The 20,308-nt window shown below is 42.6% G+C and overlaps 1 protein-coding gene across 6 annotated transcripts in view; it reads left to right on the top strand.

Moving 5' to 3' along the window:
• agap3 (ArfGAP with GTPase domain, ankyrin repeat and PH domain 3) overlaps window positions 1–20,308 on the top strand; it is a 138,161-nt gene that overhangs the window by 91,720 nt on the left and 26,133 nt on the right. For all 6 annotated transcript variants that reach the window (XM_061693167.1, XM_061693169.1, XM_061693170.1 and 3 more), the window contains 2 exons: window positions 6,833–6,982; window positions 19,083–19,238. In XM_061693167.1, coding sequence (XP_061549151.1) covers window positions 6,833–6,982; window positions 19,083–19,238 — 306 coding nt within the window. The remainder of the gene's footprint in view (window positions 1–6,832; window positions 6,983–19,082; window positions 19,239–20,308) is intronic.

The raw sequence follows: 20,308 nt of genomic DNA on the forward strand, positions 1-20,308 counted from the left end.
ACCGTTGGAGAAATTCATTGAAAGGATTAAGTATAATTTTTTTAAAGCAGAATTAAACCCTTTATTTTGATTTGGTGCTCAGAGGATTTCAAACATTTCTTCTCCAATCGTGTCCAACCACCATACAGGAAAAATAAAAACTTCCATCAGTATTTAATTTTGAGTATAAAAGTGGTCGATTTAGGTAGTCTTAAAGATGCAATTGCTGTAAAATGTCAATAAAAATGTTTTGCAAAATATCTTAAAATATTCTGATAATCTATTGAGCCCATATTCCCTATTTCTGGAGGACATGTTTAATAAATGAGAGGACCTAAATTTGATCAAATTAAGACTAAAAAGTCTTCCATTTAGCTTTCTTGAAGATCGTACGCCCCTGACTCTGTCATTACTGTACTCACTCTATGTTCGGGATTTGTGATTCATCGTAAAATGCGCGCATCCCGGCAGGTTAATTATGTGCTCTCCACATGTCCCACAAATGCAAATTAGCTGCCTCGTACATAGTTAGCGTGGCACAATAAGACCTTAACGAGCGGCCACGACAAGCACGTTAATACTCCTTCATCAGCGATGCATTTAAAGAAGATGGCAGTGTAGCAAAGGGGGAAAAAAAGTTGTTTTTGTTGCGACGTGGCCTCAACCTATGTCAGAGTTATTTCTCTGCAGGGGTGAGGAGCTCAATGTAATCCAACGCATCATGGCAGAGGTTCAGGTTTTAAAAATAAAGCTCCCAGTGGTGAGCTGGCATGCTAAAACAGTGATTGGCCAAAGGGGCCACATTTAAGAGTAATTAATAATAATTAGCACCCCACCCCCCGTTGAGGGAGGCAGGTGCTGGCTCGAGCCAAGTGGCCGGGATTGGGGTTCAGAGCCAAAAAGCCGGGGACCCCTTGGCATTGTCCTGGCAGGTCGCTGGCGCCGCCGAACGGGTCAATTAGTCAAAATGCAGAGAAGAGGAATGACTTTGCTGAGCGGAAGACGTGCCGTCCCGGTCGATCCCACTTTGGAACAGGACAGACGAGATTTCTGTTGGGTATAACGGCACCAACTGGTTCCTATACGTCCCTCAAAGGTAAATTCCCCATGTTATCAGTCGCCATGCGCATCTGGGAACAATACGAGGGAGATTCGCCTTAATCTCCACTTAGTGAAAGAAAGGTTACAAATCACATCAGGTCTCTCTCCGGGTGGAGGACCCTCTTCTGATTATGCGATCAGTGTTTTGATTTCATTAGACATGCAATTGATGAGGGGAACAAAGGAGTAATTTGTCATTCAGGGCAACTAAATCACAAGCCTTGTCTTTGCATTTGGTAATTCATGCATCCCTCGCATCTAAGGACCTTTATAATCATCGGCAGGAGAGGGATAGCGGTGGCGAGGCAAAGGAGGGGCCGCGCGGGGTGAGACGAGCAAGACGGGAAGATGAAGAGCAAAGAGTGAAGAGCAGTTTGCCAGGCGGAGGGACACCTTTAATCCCTCTGCCGCCTGCTGAGCAGAAGCTTTTTAGATATGAGCTCTCCCAGTGAGTGTGTATCCACTGACAGATACCCGCCATCCAAGTATTAATAGGTCAAGTCACTTTTAGTCAAGCTTCCAGGGGGAAGCGGCGCAAATACTCTCTCAACTTTCAAAAAGAAAGGTGTTCCTTCACAATTTCATTTTTTTCAAGATTTGTTGCTATTAAATTAAATGCATCCATTTCCCTCATCTTTTTCTTTTTTAATCCAAATGAAAAGGCAAATAATTCTGATAATGATCAATATACATTTTTTGCAGCTAGAAACTAAAAACTCACAATTTTGGGATGTACTGAACTTCCTTATCATTGGACAGCAACAATATTGGTATTACTTTTATATTACAGCAACATAATTTGTTTTCGCGTTTTTTTCCGACTCGTTCCACAAGGGAAAATACACAATAAAAAATATTAATTGTGATAGTCGATGACATAGTAATATGGAGCGGTCGGAGTGGGAGGACGTAGCTGGACGTCAGCGTGTTGGTCAGAATGATGATGATGATGATGATGATGATGATGATAGCGGTGTACTACACAGAGGCAGATGATGTGCTGCCCAGCCCTGCATTAGCATGAACGCGTCATTATGCCAATACTGTACATAATGGCAAGCAACAACTCCACCGAGGGGTCGGGCCTCGTCACGGCTCATCAGCTCGCTGACGGTCCTGGCCTAAAGAGAGGCGAGGCGCTTCTCTCTTAATCCATCGCTTCTACTTATCACCTCCCACCTCCCTCGCCCAGACTGCGGTAGAGAATATCTGTGGTTTTATCTTCATACAGAACCATTTTCTTGCTGTCTCGTATTTGGTGAAGTGGTTCATTTCACATATGTGTAGTGAAATCGTTAGTAATGGATTTAATAATGAGATACAATGTTTATTGGGATTTTCATTCTCGTTTTTGACATACTTGCATAATTAAGCCTCCTATTATGTTGACGGTCAAATTGACCCATTTGAAAAGTGTTTCTAAAACATGAAAAATATGTAATGAACAAAAGAAAATGACAAAAATGAAGCCGGCACAGGGTGGGTGGGTGTATATAGAAATATATACATAGAAATATATATAGAAATATAGAAATTTCGGATACAGAAGATGAGGACTTTGGATTTGTGGATCCAAGTGCTGCATTAATGTACACACAGCACCCCATATTGACAGTTTTTCTTTTTTAATAAAAATTGCAGATTTATTAAAAAAGAAAAACTGAAATATCACACAGCCATAAGTATTCAGACCCTTTGCTCGGTATTTAGTAGAAGCACCCTTTTCAGCTAATACAGCCGTGAGTCTTTTTGGGAATGAAGTTTTTCACACTTGGATTTGGGGATCGTCTACCATTCCTTCGGCTGGAAACTTTTCTTTAGGCAGCGTGTTCCTCTTAAAAATCACCATAGGTGGCAGGTTCTGTCCATTGCCACGGCAACCAAGCACAACAGTAAAAGGCGACTTCTCGTGCCCCGTTGTGCGTATCGCAACCGCGGTGGTCCCCTTCTTCTCTACAGTGTGGTTCACCGGGATGTCGAAAGTGAGCGGCACCTCGTCCATGTTGGTGATGTGGTTGGGCTGGATGGTGTTTGTCGGCAATCTTTTTACTGCAGTAGAAGCGGAAGATGGCCATCTTTTCCTCGTAATCCGCCGGAAGTTGCTGCGCCACGGTAGTCCTTGCCCGGATAGATAGATGGCGCTGTTTCATAAAACGAAAGCACCAAAACGGATCTCCTTGAAAATGTTCGATTTTCATTTCTTCTGCAAGCGTTATTGCCCTCAGTCGAATGGTGAGTGTAGAGACGCTTCTCCCGGCTGTTCTTTGCTCATTAATCCATTGCTCGAGTTGGTCTTCCAACTCGGGCCACCTCGCCTTGTTTCCACGGAAACTCGGCTTCGTCTTCTTGACTTGGCAAATCTCGTTTTCCTGCTTCCTCCACTTGCAAACCGTGGGTTCGTTGATCTTGAATTCTCTCGCGGCTGCTCGATTCCCATGTTCCTCCGCGTAACTTATAGCTTTAAACTGTGCTTCGTAAGCGTGTCTCTTCGTAGGTGCCATTTTCGGGGGTCCTTAGCCAAACCGATGTTGTTTTGCGCAATGCACATGCTATATACCTACTGGGGGCGTGCCTTTAGCATCCTCTGTCACACGCACCCTTCTCCCTTTACGTTCGCATGCTGTACTCAGTCACGTATGCCTTTCCTCTATATAAAGCACCGTGTCGGGAGGAAATGCTCCCAGTCAGTTAAGCGCAGCGCTCATCAAAGACACACATAAGGCGCACCGCATTATAAGGCGCCCCGTCCATTTTGGAGAAAATTTAAGACTTTGAAGTGCACTTTATGGTCGTGAAAATACGGTAATTGCAATTAATCACAGGTGCCAAATATACCACACCTAATACGACATTTTGCTTGGAGGTGGTATTCTCAATTTGTTGAGCTTCGATGAAAAGTAACCTTTGTTTTAAATTACCTTTGTTTTACGGAAAGTCCCATTAGGGTGACGTTTGAAGCAAAGCACACCAGTCGGAGTCTCCTCACTCATCTTTGCATCGGCGTAAGCATTGACCTGATCACTGACCTTATAGCAACCTGCCCCGCTTTCAGGTATCCATCCACGATTAAGGTAAAGGAGTGTGTGCGGTGTGTGTGATTAATCTACGTTAATACATGATTAATGTGATAATTTTTTGGGATCCTTCATATGCATTTAATTTTGATTTGAATTTTGACAGCCCTTATATATATATATATATATATATATATATATATATATATTGGCTGAGTATGTTTCTAATTTCACAATGAATTTCTGTTTTTTAATTGAACAACTGAAATAGATTCTGCGATATTCAAATTTATTGAGATGCACCTGTAATTGAATCTGTTTTTGGAATCATGTTTACACTTGACCCTCACGATGCCTTCATTGACCTGCCGACAGTTGACAAAACTGTTGACGTGTTCATTAGCGTCCATATTGCCGGGCAACGCGCTAAGGCGCGCTGCTGGCTGGAGCTGTTAGCTCTTTTGAATGTCACAAGCTGATTATTATTTCTCCACTGTAATTACATTATCGTCCCCTTTATGCAGGAGTGGTCTGTGGGGACTAATGGGTACAGCCATGTATAATTCATTTATCATTAGCATCCAATTTGACAATTAGATGTGATTGTTGAATTTTAAATAGCAGGCGAAGCTCTTTTGTCGTTATCTGTTTTTCTTTAGCGGGAGTCAAACTTTCTTTCAAGCAACAAATATGTCGTAATTTTACCTTTATTCAAAAAACAGCGTATCAATTCATAGATCTTACACGAGATTGTAGTGCGTGGAATAATATCTACAGTATTGTCCTCATGGTAACACACAAGCATCGTGATGGTCTGTAATAATCGGTGGACCTATCAGGACAACTCGCAATTTCTATCGTAAGAGAATACACATCTTTATTGTTTCATGATTGTACTTGCATTTCACTACTGTAGGGGGGAGCCTTGAAGCGAAACAATCTTTCATGATGTTCCTTACTGGTGCTTTAATAGCATGAAAGTGGCATTATATGGTTCAGAAATTATATCTTAAACCCAAAAATTGTCAAACAGACCCATTTTGAAGTTGTAGTTTTATGGTACGAAGGTTCCTCTGCTTGACTTAATGAATAAATATGGATTAAAATTGTTAGTAATTGAGTAAATAACAAGACTTATTTTATGTTACTCGTTTCAAACATGCATCATTCATGCTGTATAAATGCAAGATGTTTATTGATTTTTCCTGTTTTGGACACTTTTGGATAATTACACCTATCCCATGTCAAAGTGACCCAGGAACTATTGCTGTCACCTATGTAGTGTTCATATGCTGCATTCCTATTCCAACAAAGTTTCTCATTTTTTTGCTTCCCAGTACCACTCGTCCTCCTCCTCTTCTGCTCTGATTTCCGCGTGCTAATTTTCCTCTTCGCTCCTCAGCGTGATTCCCTTGCTCTCGCTCTCGCTCTCGCTCTTGCTCCCACTCGTGCTGCGATGGCACTCCCTCCCCCTCTGGGACCCCGAGATTAATATTCTTGGGCCCAACAAGATAATTACCGATACTAATTAGACATGATTATGTGAATTTGATACACTTATTACTCGGGATAATGAGTAGGACATATTATCCTAACAAGCGCCCGTGCCGCTTAGTTTACTGAGCGGCCCACACACACGCACACTGTACATGTTCTGCTGTTGTCGCCTCAATCACTCAATCAGCTAATGTTTAGTTATTGAATAAAAGGTGTTCCTTACGTGTACCTGGAACAAACAAAAAATCTAATATTTACTTAAGGTATATTGTTATTATTTTTTAAGTTATGCTCTGATTTAATTCCCCCCACATTTCCATGAACATTCACATTTGGTGAATTGTTCAGGCCTTCCTCTTGGAGTTGGAAATAAAGAATAAGATTAAGGGATCTTATTGTTTTTACAATTGATAGCCTTTTTTGGAGGCCTCAACGATTCCGAAAATTCAAAAATTCCGATTGGAAGCAAGTATCCTAGACCAGTGATTCACGGGATACCCAAAAATGATTTAGTTCATACAAATAATACATCTTGCACCAAGTACTGTATACATACCAGCGAGATATAGCGATGGGCAGAACAATTAAATGTTCTTACTTTAGGTGTCAGTAGGTGCAATAAACCATTGTATCCACATTTTGTGATATTTGTGTTGGCTGGTGTGCCTTGGCTCAATAAAGGTGGAGAAAAACTGTCCTAGCCAGATTGGCGATGCTAGTCAACTGCCAAACTCTCATGTAGCCGGAGCATGGCGTCATGATTGGATGATTATTTCGAGGGTCCGTTCATCGCTGTTTGCAGCTTTAATTATTTTTATGACTATTAATAAATGGTGAAGAAGTGTGAGTTTATGGTGATTCTGGATGTGCCCGCTAGCAGGAAGAAGGACCCCACATGGTGCCGCCGAGCCCATGAATTAGTAAAGAGACGCAAGGCGTCCGCGGCTTGCCTGATTGGAGGTTAGGAGGAGTGCGCCTGCTGACGCCAGCGCAGAGAGATGGATGTGGCAGTCAGAGGGATGGGGCGAGATAATTAGCCTTCGGAGTGTATCTTGTTAATTAAGGCCTAATTAGAGGAGCTTTGTGTGTGTGTGTGTGTGTCTGTGTGCGTGCGTGTGTGTGTGTGTGTGTGTGCGTGTGTGTGCACGTGCTCCTGCAAAAAAACCAACAACTTTTAACTGGTTTCACTGGCTCACAAGTGCGGTTAACTCGTGATATTCTTGTCTTTGTCTTCTCGCCAGGCGCTCCGCACTCCAACAGCAGCACATCCCTGCAGACGGGCGCGTCCTTGTTTGGCGGCAGCAAGGACGGAATGCACCAGCGCTCCTTTTCCGTGTCTAGCGCCGACCAGTGGAACGACGCCATCAACACCAGTACGAGCAGCGCCGCCCGTAAGAAATGTTTGCCTCATGCTTCCAGGGTTCTCGGTTCAATTGTCGGCTCTGGCCTTCTTGTGTGGAGTCTGCGTGTTCACACCACGCTCGCGTTGGTTTTCTCCGGGTGGTCCGTCTTCCACATTAAAAAAGACAACATGCATGTTAGTTTCACTGGAAGCTCTAAATTGCCCATTAAGACAAAAGTGATGTTATGTAAGGTCTTTACGAAAGTTAGCATAAAATAATATACAAGGTCATCTTAGTTTCGGATAAAATGCAATTAGATTCAGTTTATTTGAAGGTAAGTCTAAGATGAAACCAAGTCATGTTATCTAGCAGCAATATTAAGATATAGGAATATAACAAAATAGAATTGCAATACAATAATGTAAGCTGATAATGGATTTTAAGATTAATAATATAATGGAAATGAAGACATTGCAAATTTGAAGGTGTAATTTAAGGGGGGGTATGCAACTTTTTCAAAATGTTAGCAAGATTTGAACCTAGCCTCATTTCAGTCCCCCGCCGCCTCGCGTCTGCACAAAGAAAGGGCGTTAGCTCACTCATCGGAGAGAAAACCCCCCCCCAAAAAAACAGGAAGACAGCGACTGGCAGTTTGAGGCGGCCGGCCAAGCACGACGAGCCGCCGGAGGAACGAGGATGGGCCCGGCAACCCACTCGCCAGCTGCGGCTGCCTCACTCTGAGGGCACCGCGACCACCAACGTTACATGAAAGGTTTACCGGTTTGATGTTACATTTTTGGGAATGTACAATCAATTAAAAATATAATGTGATCAACTTACCTGACAACTCGGTGAGAACGGCATCGTCACCGTTCATTCATACATTGGCGCCCGTGGTTTTCCAAGCCCTACAATATGCAGTCGTCCACTTATGGGACACCACTGTAGATAGATAGATGTTTACCCTTGATTGAAGAAGAGAGGTGTCCGATTGCTTTTTACATTTTGTTGCTAACCGGCGTTAAATAAGACGGTCAAGAAACTACAGTATATTCTCCTTTGGCGCAAGGCTGCGTGTCCCCAGCCCCCCGCGAGTCTCGTGACCAGGACGGTGTGCATATGCAAATGATTGACAGACTATTTGGTCACGCCTCCCTGCCTAAATAGCCGTTGATTGGCTATTCTTGTCCCAGCATGCCCTGTTGTAAAATAATAATTCACATTCATTTAGAGGCATGAAATGAGGCCAAACAGGGATGATTTTTCAAGAGATCTTTACAATAAAATTGCTCTCAGGTCATGGAGACAGTTTTTAACATATATGACAAAAAGCGTGTGTGTTTTTTTTAAGTGTAAATTCCAGCTTTAAATTGGGTGAAATTGAAAAGTAGTGGGCGGCACGGTGAGAGACTGGTTAGCACATCTGCCTCACAGTTCTGAGGACAGGGGTTCAAATCCCAGTCTTCCCTGTGTGGGGTTTGCATGTTCTCCCCGCGTCTGCGTGGATTTTCTCCGGGCACTCCGGTTTTCTCCCACATCCCATAAACATGCATGGAAGGTTGATTGAAGACTCTAAATTGCCCGTTGGTGTGAATGTGTGCGCAAATACATGTTTGTTTCTAAGTGCCCTGCGATTGGCTGGCGACCAGTTCAGGGTGTACCCCGCTTCTCGCCTGAAGATAGCTGGGATAGGCTCCAGCACGCCCGCGACCCTTGTGAGGATAAAGCGGTACAGAAAATGGATAGATGGATGGATGAAAAGTAGTGGTGAGGTTAGGATAAAGTTAAAATAAGATCAACTGATTTGAATTGAGGGGTTATAATCAGTGTATTACTTTTGGAAATAGCAGTTAGTCAAGTAAAATAATCTGGGTTTGTTATGTTTTTATTATACAGGGTGATTCAAAAAGAATCCGCCAAAATAAGCACACAATATTTCAAAAACGGAAAACAATAGAAAACTCCAGCTTGGACACATACGTTGTACATACCTTAAAGTTTTTATTTCATGTTTTACAAGCGCTCAATGTGGACACCACCGGCAGCACGGACAACATCAAGCCGATATGAGAATTCTTCCCAAACGCGCCTCAGGGTGTCGCGGTCCACCGTGTTGATTGCAGCTCTTATTGGAGCTTTCATGTCATCGATATTTGCTGGAAGTGGTGGAACATAACCTTTATCTTTAACACACCCCCACAAGAAAAAGTCTAAAAGCACGCTGCACTGTGACAATGGCATTTGTTTTCGCAAACTCAAGTACACAAAACGCTTTCTGCTGAGGAGTCGCCATTTTGAGTGTAAAAAAAAACAACTTTTTTTTGACAATTGAACGCGTCAGAGGAGTACGTCACCACAGCGGTGAGGTTCACACCCAATCAAACTTGGAAAACTCCCCTATCAAATGACCACTGATTCAGTCCATTACAATGCTTTTAAATTTATAAATGCGTAATGATTTTGACGTATTCTTTTTGAATCACCCTGTATTACTATTGCATCTGTATGTTCACATGGCAACAGACAAATATGAAACAAGTGACTTCAGGAGAAAAAGTCTGTAATCGTTCTCATTTATTCCCAGGGTGGTATATTAATGAGAATTTGGGCCACTTAAGTCGCTCATTTAGCTGATGAGCTGATCAGGCCCGCGATCATCTGCGTGACCTTTAGAGCGCGTGCGGAGCCGAGCTCCACAGAAGGTTAACTTTATGCCACCTTCGCCGTCGCATGACTGTCGACAACTGAAGTCAAATAATATATTCGGCGTGCGCGTCTTTTTCCTTTCCATCATAGTTCCCCCCATCAACAACCCCCCCCCTCGTTGCTGCTCTCTTCTCTTGCGAGGAGGAAAATGAATGTTTTTCGGGGGTACCATTCATCACCAGTTATTTCCCTCTCTTTGTGCTTGGCAGTAAAAAAGCACTTAAATGCACATCAACAGAATAACAGTCATTTCCATGCATGTTTGCACTCTGGTAGTTCTCATTAGCGTGGCGGCGGCGACTCCCCCCGCCCCCTCTCCACTCTAGTACTCCCCTCCCTCCCCGCCCTCTCCCAGGGGCCGAGGCAGTTTAAAGAGCGCACTTTACGAGCGCTGCAGGAGGCCGGCTGTGAGGCCCTCGTCGTCACGACGCACGAACCCCATCGCTCATTGCGCCATCACTTCGGCCTGGACACAACAGCCGTCAGTTGCACAGCCAAAGCACAGTGATGTAAATTCACAAGCAGAAGTGTTTTGAGTGTGAGTTTTATGTTTATCACAACATATGGTTGCTGTCCAGTGAATGGCATGCATTTCCATTTTGGGGGGGGGTGCCCAAGGGCTCTTGGAATCACCAATTTGGCCCTCGACCTGCCCCGCAAAAAATCCCACATTTTTGCAAGCACGTATATACCTGGTGGAAATTGAATGAATTTTTGATTTCCCCAACCTAATCCCTCAAAACACACAAAAAAGTCTCGAACCAAGCCCGAAATTGGACAGGAAGTCGAATTTTGGGTAAATTCCTGGGCTCGTGCTTTGACAAAGAACTTCCCATTAATTGCAATTAACTGTAATTAAAGAAAATGTATCAAATTCTAGTATGTATTCTCAAGACACAATTTACCTTTCTCAGACAAGCCATTGTACAAAAACAAAAAAATATATATGGTTGCTGTCCAATTAAAAGCATATATCACTTGTATTGAGTGATTTATTTTGTATTTATTTATTTTTTTGTATTTATTTATTTTTTATTTTATTTTAATTTTTTTAAATATAATTAAATATGAAAGCTGCTGGTAGCTTTCATGGTGACAACTTTAAGGAGTCATCCAACTTTAGTAGGCAAAAAAAAGCTTTGCAACTTTGCCCATCTGTCGTGGATTTCTTCTTCCGATTTTAGCTCATTTGAGCAAAGTCCCTTGTAGGAGTTCATTAAAGTACGTGAAAGAAGACCCAAAATGGCCGCTTGTGACTCTTTTGTGCGTTATGCTAGACATTTGCACCCATTTTGCATCGATTGGTGAAACTGGTGTTGGTTGTTAATTATTATTTTTCAACCCTTTTCATGGCAAATTTTCTCAATGATCATCAGACTTTGACAACATGCTCCGCCCACATTAAATGCTGAAGGCAAGAAAGATTTGCCATTTAGCATGTCTCTTGACACCTGATTTCCAATTGCCAGTTGTACTAATTCCCGAGTAGGAGTTCGTCAAAGTACGAGCAAGTAGAATTCGCCAAAGAATTCAAACTAAAATTGACGAATTACTTTTCAAATTCTGCAATTTGGTCCTTGAGACTTTTTATTGTTCTCTCTTATAACAGATGTGTGTCAATCGGTGACACTGGTTGTTGGGGGCATTTTTTTATGACTTTTTTTTTTTTTTTTTTTTGCGTACTGTTTTTCTAAACACGTCCACCTGATTTCGTGTCCATCGGTCAAACTGGTGTTAGCAGCAAATTTTTTTTTTCTGGGTTTGTTTTTTTGAGGGGTAAAAATTGCGACTCCTAAAATCAATGCATTTTCACTAGGAGACAAATGTTAGCAAACGAAATTTGAGTTTTTAGGCATGTTGAGGCCCCGGAAAAGCAGTATTTTTGATCCAGTTCTCATAGATCGTGCAGGTGTACCCACTGTTTTGGCCAATGATCATAAAGGCGCTCTCTGAAAACATGATTGAAATGCGCCGCCGGTCTTCCATCATAACGCGCCCTGTTCAATAATCAATGAATGGTGTTCCGCAGTCACGAATGCTCCTGTTGTGGACCTAAATGAAGCCCCATCACTCCATTATCCTTGGCGAAGGTTGCAGGTTAACACGAAACAGGACGACAACGGCGGGATGCAAAAAAGCTTCAGATTGATGATTCGACCCAGAATGAATGCGTTCTTAGCCCACGTAACCATTTCCATGTTATTTAGAGAATGTGCTCATTTGTAAAGCCATTGTGCCTAAGCAGACGCACACGTTGCAACAGCTCTTGAATATTGAGCACGGATTTTTTGATTAAATCCCGGCCCAATTTTTTTTTTAATACTGGTGCTCATGAGGGCAGCCATTCTTAATGCGCCGCTCCTCGTTACACTTCAATCTTTGCCGTTGAATTAAAAGCAAGGGGCTTAAAGCTATGTTTAAAGCTCTCGCAGTCTTAAGTTTTTTAACTTTTCCAAATGCAGCAGATAAGTGCCCTCTTCGGCTAACATTTTCACAATGTATTAATATATACTAGATTTATGATTCTTCTTATTGAGAGAATAGCATCTTAATTTTAATTTTGAACAAATATATAAATGAATAAAAATAAGAATACGGGCCTATAAATATTCAGTGACAAGTGTAGAATTAAATTCATTAGCTGATTAAAGACAGGAAAATAAGCAGTAAGTATTGAGTATTGGTGTTCAACACTACAAGTTAGTAGACCATCCCCATCATTTAAAGCTGCTTTTTTAAGTCAAATTATTAAGCAAGGCGGCACGGTGGCCGACCGGTTAGAGCGTCAGCCTCACAGTTCTGAGGTGCGGGGTTCAATCCCCGGCCCCGCCTGTGTGGAGTTTGCATGTTCTCCCCGTGCCTGCGTGGGTTTTCTCCGGGCACTCCGGTTTCCTCCCACATCCCAAAAACATGCATCAATTGGAGACTCTAAATTGCCCGTAGGTGTGACTGTGCGAGCGAATGGTTGTTTGTTTGTATGTGCCCTGCGATTGGCTGGCAACCAGTTCAGGGTGTACCCCGCCTCCTGCCCGATGATAGCTGGGTTAGGCTCCAGCACGCCCGCGACCCTAGTGAGGAGAAGCGGCTCAGAAAATGGATGGATTATTAAGCAATGTTGCTTTATGTGCGTTTTATATTTTGGATCTCGACTGTGAATTGGATGTCTGATGGCCTGTAAACATGGAATACGCCATTAGACTACATTACATGAGGGCAATTAGAAAGAGTAATTGGCACACATTTGCCTTTGCGATACAATAGTTTTTTCTTTTAAATCATAGTTGTTGTAATGTAATGTGAATTTTCCCTGCTGTGTGGCTAATTAAGAGAGGGTTATCTAATCTTGTTTTAAAGATGAATAATTGACTTCAGTAGTGTTATTAGTAGTAGTCCTTAAATAAGCAATATTGTAAGGGCCAGTAGCCTGAGAAAAATAAAGAACAATATTAGGTTTAAACCATAATCTTGTTTTTGGGAAATCTATGTTGCCAAGAATAGTTTTGAATCTACTTACCAAATCATGAGTGCCTCCTGCACGGTTGTACTTATAGCATACAAAAGTATTAAGTTATAAGATCGATGCACAGCCTTTTTCCGGTAGCACTGTGTTTTCTGCAACGGGCCTCCCGATGTGAAAGTGATGGCATGTTCGGGGGGTTTGATTTCGACGGTGGGCCGTAATGAAGTTTGACATTTAGTTTGGAGAGAGCAGCGGAGCGCGATCAGGCCTTGATTAGCGCACTCTAATTGAGGATAATAAGGGGGAGGCGGTGATTGTTTCTAATTTTTGCCATTAATTGCAGCCGTTTGATTGAGGACAGGCAGGGCTGCCGTGTCAAGGGGCCCAGCGGAATCACGGCGCTCGTCGCATGCAGCCTCTTGAATAACAATGAAATTACTTCTCAGTCACGTGTTTACGATTTGATCCTGCGGTTGTTGAGAAGTCGGAACTGGAGACGTTTTAGAAAATATATAGTGTTATTGCTCACTGGTGCGCCTTAAGTGCCGTCCACACATTCATTTTAAAAAATCATAACTGATTTTTATTTTATTTTTTTAATGTAATATATCCCCCACATGATGGGGAAAAATTGGGCAAGTGTGTGTGGTCAGTTGAAAGTAATAGCACACAAACAATTATGTTCTCATAGTTTTATTGAAAATAACAAGGAGGAAAGCAAACCGCTAGGCTACGGATTCTTCAAGAGCTAATCAGAGACAGGTGTGAGCCAACCTGGTGTCCAATCAATGTGGCAAGATTTGAGGTGTGGCTTAAAGCTGCTTTGGCAGGTTAGAATTGTCTCCTGGCAAGAAGCGTTACCCAATGTGTACCATGCCTGGCTCAAAAGAGCTCTCAGAAGACTGACGATTAAGAATTGTTGACTTGCACAAAGCTGGCAAAGGTTACAAAAGTATCCCTAAAGTTCTTGATGTTGATCATTCTACGGTTAGACAAATTGTCTACAAATGGAGAAAGTTCAGCGCTGTTGCTCAATGAGGTAAAGAAGAACAACTCGTTATTGTTCCTCTGTTTGTGTCCGGTAATAGCGCGAGCTTCAGGTCGCTTGCTGATTGGCTGTTGTTCCCTTGAGGTTTTACCATTACATAAATAAACTTTGATAAGGTTTAACATAATGATTGTTAGCTCCCAACTGTTTTCCGAGGAGTTCAGGAAGGAAAATTCTTTCTAAACACACGCCACAACACAGAATCATCACTCAGACGTCTGACATTTGGGCCTTGGCTGAGTACATATAATCACAAGGAGGAAGAATACTCATATTCCACCCGAATATCGTGCTACCCTTTTGGAGCCAGACCTTTTGGTTAATAAGCTAACAACAGTGTAATGTTTCTGTGTCTGTAGATTTTCGACTGATTTTACTGACAATGTAAAAACTGCATAGTTTTATCCAGAACCTGCATTCATCTGGAAAACGAATAAGAAAAAAAAAAGATAGTGGGTTTCCTTTCTTTACAATGATCCTGACGAACCATATTATATATAGTTATGATTAGCAGGCAATTAAAGAGTTTGCGTAGCTGCGTAAGAATTCGTTGTCACACAGCACAAGAAGGTATGCTCGGTTACAGGCGTGCTTAGTCCATTTTCATTAGATTTTTTTATTTTTGTTGCCTAGAGTTTTCTTTCTTTACCGTAAATATGACGTTTCGAAGTCCCGAACGGCGCCCAATGAACAAGTTTGTGTCGCAAAGGCACGCTCAGTTCCTCCCGTACTTACTGTTTTTCATTTTATTGTTTTATATTTATGGCCTAGTAGTGGTTTTCATGCATATATTGCATTAGCAAACGGTTGACATTAGTGACGTAATCCGATTTTCGTTCAACTTCAGGAATGAAACTTTGGCGGAAACCAAGAACCCCTGGATAACGCATCACATCTTTTAACCATAGTTATCGTTGCAAACTGTCAGAATTCTGTGCTGTGCTGCTTTTGGGATGTGTCCGTTTGGGGGGTGTGGCTGAGCAAAACCACAATTGCTTGCCGGGCCGGATCAAATGCTCTCACAGGCCATATAAGGCCCAATCTGATGGGTTGCCCACCCTTGAGTTCGAGGCTCAATCACGGTATCTCCATCTTTGATTCAGGTAGAGGATGAGCAGACCCTGGGGTCATTTTCCACAACATTAGGGGCAGAAATTGATAATTAGAGGTGTTCATGCCTCTGTCGGAGACCCCCACCCCAATCCTTTCCCCTTTAACCTCAAGCGACATTAAACAAATGCTGGCTGTCACGTCGGAGGAGGGTCGCAGTTCCCGTCTCACAGCCCCGCCATACGGAGCGGAGCTGGCGGGACAGACGTTAGCATCGAGAGGGAGGAGGAAGCCGAGGTAGGAGGCATACGGAGGACCCGCGTGCCCCCAGCTGTCTGAGCCAGCTAATGACTCGTCTCAGGGGGGCTGTTGTAGGCGAGCAGGGAAATTGAAACAGACGCCTGGACCAGGATGTGCTACATGTGTGGCTGCGTGCTGCCATTCAAGACGACACCAGCAGCGCCGCTATGTTTATTAATGTGATGCAACGTCCCCCTTTTTTTTTTTTTAATCACTTCTCAGGCTGAAACACTGTGATAACCTTTACAGATTTGATTTCTAATTGTTTTGTTTAAATGAGAAGTGTTGGAAACAACCAAAGTGTATCCCACGCTTTCAAATTGAGGATACTGTCTTCCGCCGCTATATCGCTTAGGAATGACACCACTCTGGAGTTTTCACGTACGCCGCCAGTCGTGTTAAGTAAGAAGAAAAAAGAAGCCAATGCACTTTCAGCCCTTTATTAAATGGGACACACACTCAAATACAAAATGAAAACACTCGCAAGGAGCATGAAGCAGGAGACTAACATGTAACTAACCACGTGGTAAACAGTTCTGTTGAGCTTTCTTATCAACATGCAACAGAGAGTGATGGTTTTGCGGGGAGCTGGAAGGGATTTAAATTCAATTCAGTAGGGAAAATTTATTTAATATACAAATGAATTGAGTTACAAGCTTGATCACGGATCGAGTAAAACTTTCAAGTCAAGGTACCACTGTACTGACTTATTGCAATGCTCATTCATGTGTGAAAGGAGAGCCACAGTCGCAAATACACCTTTCAGACGTTTATTGAACGCCGGGACAACAGTAAAACACAAACATAATGAGCACACTCATGCAGGAACTGCTGTCGTCCTCAGCTCGCGACCAGACACTCACATGCAGACTAATCAACTTCTCATTCCACGCAACCTGACCCCGCCTCTTGAAACATTTTCTGTACATTTTATACTAGCAATGTGTGTGTGTGTGTGTGTGCTCAAATAGATTTACAATGTGTTTAAAAAGTGTTTTATTAAGTTTGTGTTTAAAGCATGTCAGAAGAGTAGCACTATAAATATAAAGGAATCCTATAAAGGATTCTATGGTCTCTTTGTATTGCATATTTTCATTTATTGCGAGTGGTTCTGGAATATACCCTCTGCGATAAACGTGGGTTCACTGTGCAACCATAACTATAATGATGTTTTCCGATGGTACCCACTAACGAGGTTTCGAGGTTACGGGCCATGCGCAAGGGAACTAGAAAACTCGCTCAGCCTCCTTTTTTTTTTATTTGATAGTGTTATCCTTCTACCTACATCTGTTTTTCATAGAAATATTTCATGTAATTATGATTTTATTACTGTGTTAGCATAGGTTAGTGATACACTAGGGCACTTTTTGACTTGGGTAAGAATTCGCATGATTCCGCACGAATGCAAGTCCGTCCGTCACAAACAAGGAACCCCATGTCAAGATCTCGAGTACAGTCCCCTGCGACCTGTGTACTGTGTACACAAAAACATCAGATTTTCTCACCTAAAATGTCTCAGGTGCTTTTGCCAGCTTCCAAACAATGCATCCGTGGGCCCTCTCAGCTCAAGTTTCCCCCACCACCACGCTCCCGTTCCTCAACGTGAGCATCTTCAATTCCCCGCTGAGCCCATCCCACTCTTCCAATGCAGCCCCATCTCCCTAAAGGTAATGACTGAATTAGGCCTAATGTTGTACACTGGCTAATGGCGGCACGCTGCACATTACGGCATGTGCAACTGACAACGACAACAGCAATAATCCCGGCGCCTCCTTGTCCTCCTGCACTCCGCCCCCGGGGGCTAGGATGGCGCTCAGGGAAATGAATGGAGTTTGCCACACTACAATGAGCTTTTGATGGGAGACAATAGAAGAGGCTGCCAGCACCACACAGGGTGGTAGGAGGAGAGCAATATGGGGCCCATCTACCGACCGGCCTCTCTGCTTCCCTCAGGCCCCTGCCCCCCCCCCACCCCACCACCCTCCTCTCCCAGATTCATAATGGCATCCGGAGGGGGAAGAATAAGGGAAAGTGATGTCAAATGTCAGGAAATCAGACGGATGGCGAGGTGACAACCCCCTCCCATTGTCCCATCCCTCCTATCCTTTTGCCCGACGGTAGCACAGGTTAATATCACATTTATAAAATCACTTACAAGAAACAAAGCTGCCTCTCTGCGCCCCTCCCACCGTCACTCTCAGACAGTCATATAGTTTCGCCCAAGGCTAACGTAGGTGTCCATTTGTCTGCTGATGGCCCCTGTATCTGTCTGTCACTCTGCGGAAACCAACAACACAGTTACTGGAGTAACCGCGTCCTGTCACCTTTTACATTTACATTTCTCATGCATGTGAAGCTTTGTCAGACGAACATATTCAAATAATTGAGCAGTTTCGGAAGCAAACAAGTGACTCAGTATGTTGTCTGAGCTTTATTGACTCTTAGAAGTCCTGAATTGTTTCCTAGGCAACAGATGATAAACCCAGTGCATGTTGTTAGGTCGCATTACTGAACTTTTACGGGTACAATTACTTATTACTACGGTGGTACTTTTTTGTATTGTTGCTTTTACAAGCCCTGGAAAAGCTCCAGACAGTTACAATGGAGTCCAATAATCACCCCTATAGGCTACACGAGGCTGCTATGTATAGGTTCCGGTTCTATGGTTCTTGTGTCAAAATAAAAGCATGACTTTTAAATTAAGAGTCTGTAAAAATGAACTAGAACTTGCGTGACAGGCAGAACAATCTCCACGGGCCGGATCGGACCCCCCTGATGGGCCATTTCTGGCCCACGGACCATACATTCAGACCATTGTAGCCATTAATGCTGTAAGCACATTTGCCATCTTTCATGCGAAATAATTTGGTCATTTATTTTGACTGTCAATTTATACTGCCATATGTAAGCGAATACTTTTGTCACAAATGTTTTTTAAATAAATGTTGAAATAGTATACAAATATACCTAATAACTACAAAGTTGCACCGTAATCTGTTCTGTGATGCTGGTGGAATTTTCATTTGATTGTCTTTCAGAGCAACATTTTCCATTTAATCAAAATTCTTTCAAGAGCATAAACTGTCGGCACGTTAAAACATGGATTTACTGTACTGATAATGTTTGAAGTAACATTTACAAGTACACTATAAGCAGTGATTGCATTAAAAACAATGATAAACATACTGTAGCATCATTGATGCGCCACACGCATTACATTTTGTAACATTGAACTGTCATACAAGAACTGAAGGACATTTGTTATTAACCAATTGTATGAAATATCCCTAAATTGTACGTCATTAAAAGCATTTGGACCACTGTACTTGAATATCTGCTTGCCACTGTTTTTCCATGACTTCTGATATCAAACTCCAGCAATTTGTTGGTAAAGGTTGTAAATGATTGAATGTAATCATGTAATGACGTATTTCTGATGAAAGATTTATACATTTATAGGGTTCATTGTTACAGTATAACCGGCCCTGAGGGCAACCATAACACCGATGTTTCCTGTGATGAAAATGGATTTGATAGCCTTGCTGTACATGAAAAGTAAGACTTTATGTTTTTCTTCCCCCCAGCCAACGGAACGAGCGACCCGGCCAGTTGTAGTGCGGACAGCGCCACAAGTCCAAAGCTTGATCCGCCCCCCTCGCCACACGCCAACCGCAAGAAACACAGACGGAAAAAGAGCACCGGCATCACTAAGCCTGATGGTCTTTCTGCTGGCAATGAAGGTAGGAAAAGTTGGAACGATGTTTCTTTATGACTAACAGGGTATGGGTGGGTTGGCAATTGGATGATGCATTTATCATCAGTTCTTCCTAAATTAAGCCAGAACTTTGATTGCAATACTGCAAGCTTAAGTTTTGTCATTCGTGTCTGATTTAAAAATGTAGCCGACCGGTTGCCCATAAAAGTGCATGAAGGTGCGCCGCCATTTCCGTCTTTAAAGTTGGGTTACCATGACGTGAACTGAGGCGTTCAGAAGCTGCAGCCCATCTCGGCGGGGGATTGTCACCTTGACTCTTCGCCCAATTAATAAAGATCCCTCCGCACAAATGATGAATGGAGCGCTCTAATTGGATGGCATTGTGGAAACACTCAGACGCATCTCAGAGGCCATAAAAGTGATGTCAGACTAGCGGCGTGATCAATCAACAAGATGGATACGGTGGAAAAATGACAACAATGGTGTTGACGCCTCCTAAATGATGCTCGGCATTTATAATCATACTCAAAAAAATAATAATTGAAAAAATTTAAAAAATTCCTGGCCTCTTGACAGCTGCTCTTTAAGGTTTGAATGGCTCTGTTGACCACAGAGGCCAGAGTGATCATCATCGCTAAGTCGTCCAATGCTCTTATATTCAATGTGGTGAGGTCACCGTCAGCAAAAGCAATTTTCACACACCAATCCTGCGAATAAACATCTTGCCTTTATAGAGTCCTGCAAAACGGGATATTGCCCCAAAGGAACGCGCTTTCACACAGCAACACGGCATAATTATCAGATGCCGACAATTGCTTTCAACACAGCAGGGCGGCAGAAATGAGCGTCAGGTGTCAACTTTACAACTTACAACTGTCTGATAAAGAAAAACATGAAAATGAAAATGCCGTCTTTTACAGGCAGTGTGTAACAAGCAGGTTTACATGCATGGTTAACTACCTCCAAAGATAGAAATTGTCCAGGTCAACTTTGTACCCCATTCCGGTGCAATTTATCCAAACAGTGCTGATGGAGTTTCCCTCCTATAGAAAATAATATAAAAACAATAATAATATAAATATCATACAAATAATT

Source organism: Phycodurus eques, chromosome 13, assembly GCF_024500275.1.
Source record: "Phycodurus eques isolate BA_2022a chromosome 13, UOR_Pequ_1.1, whole genome shotgun sequence".
Lineage (NCBI taxonomy): Eukaryota > Metazoa > Chordata > Actinopteri > Syngnathiformes > Syngnathidae > Phycodurus > Phycodurus eques.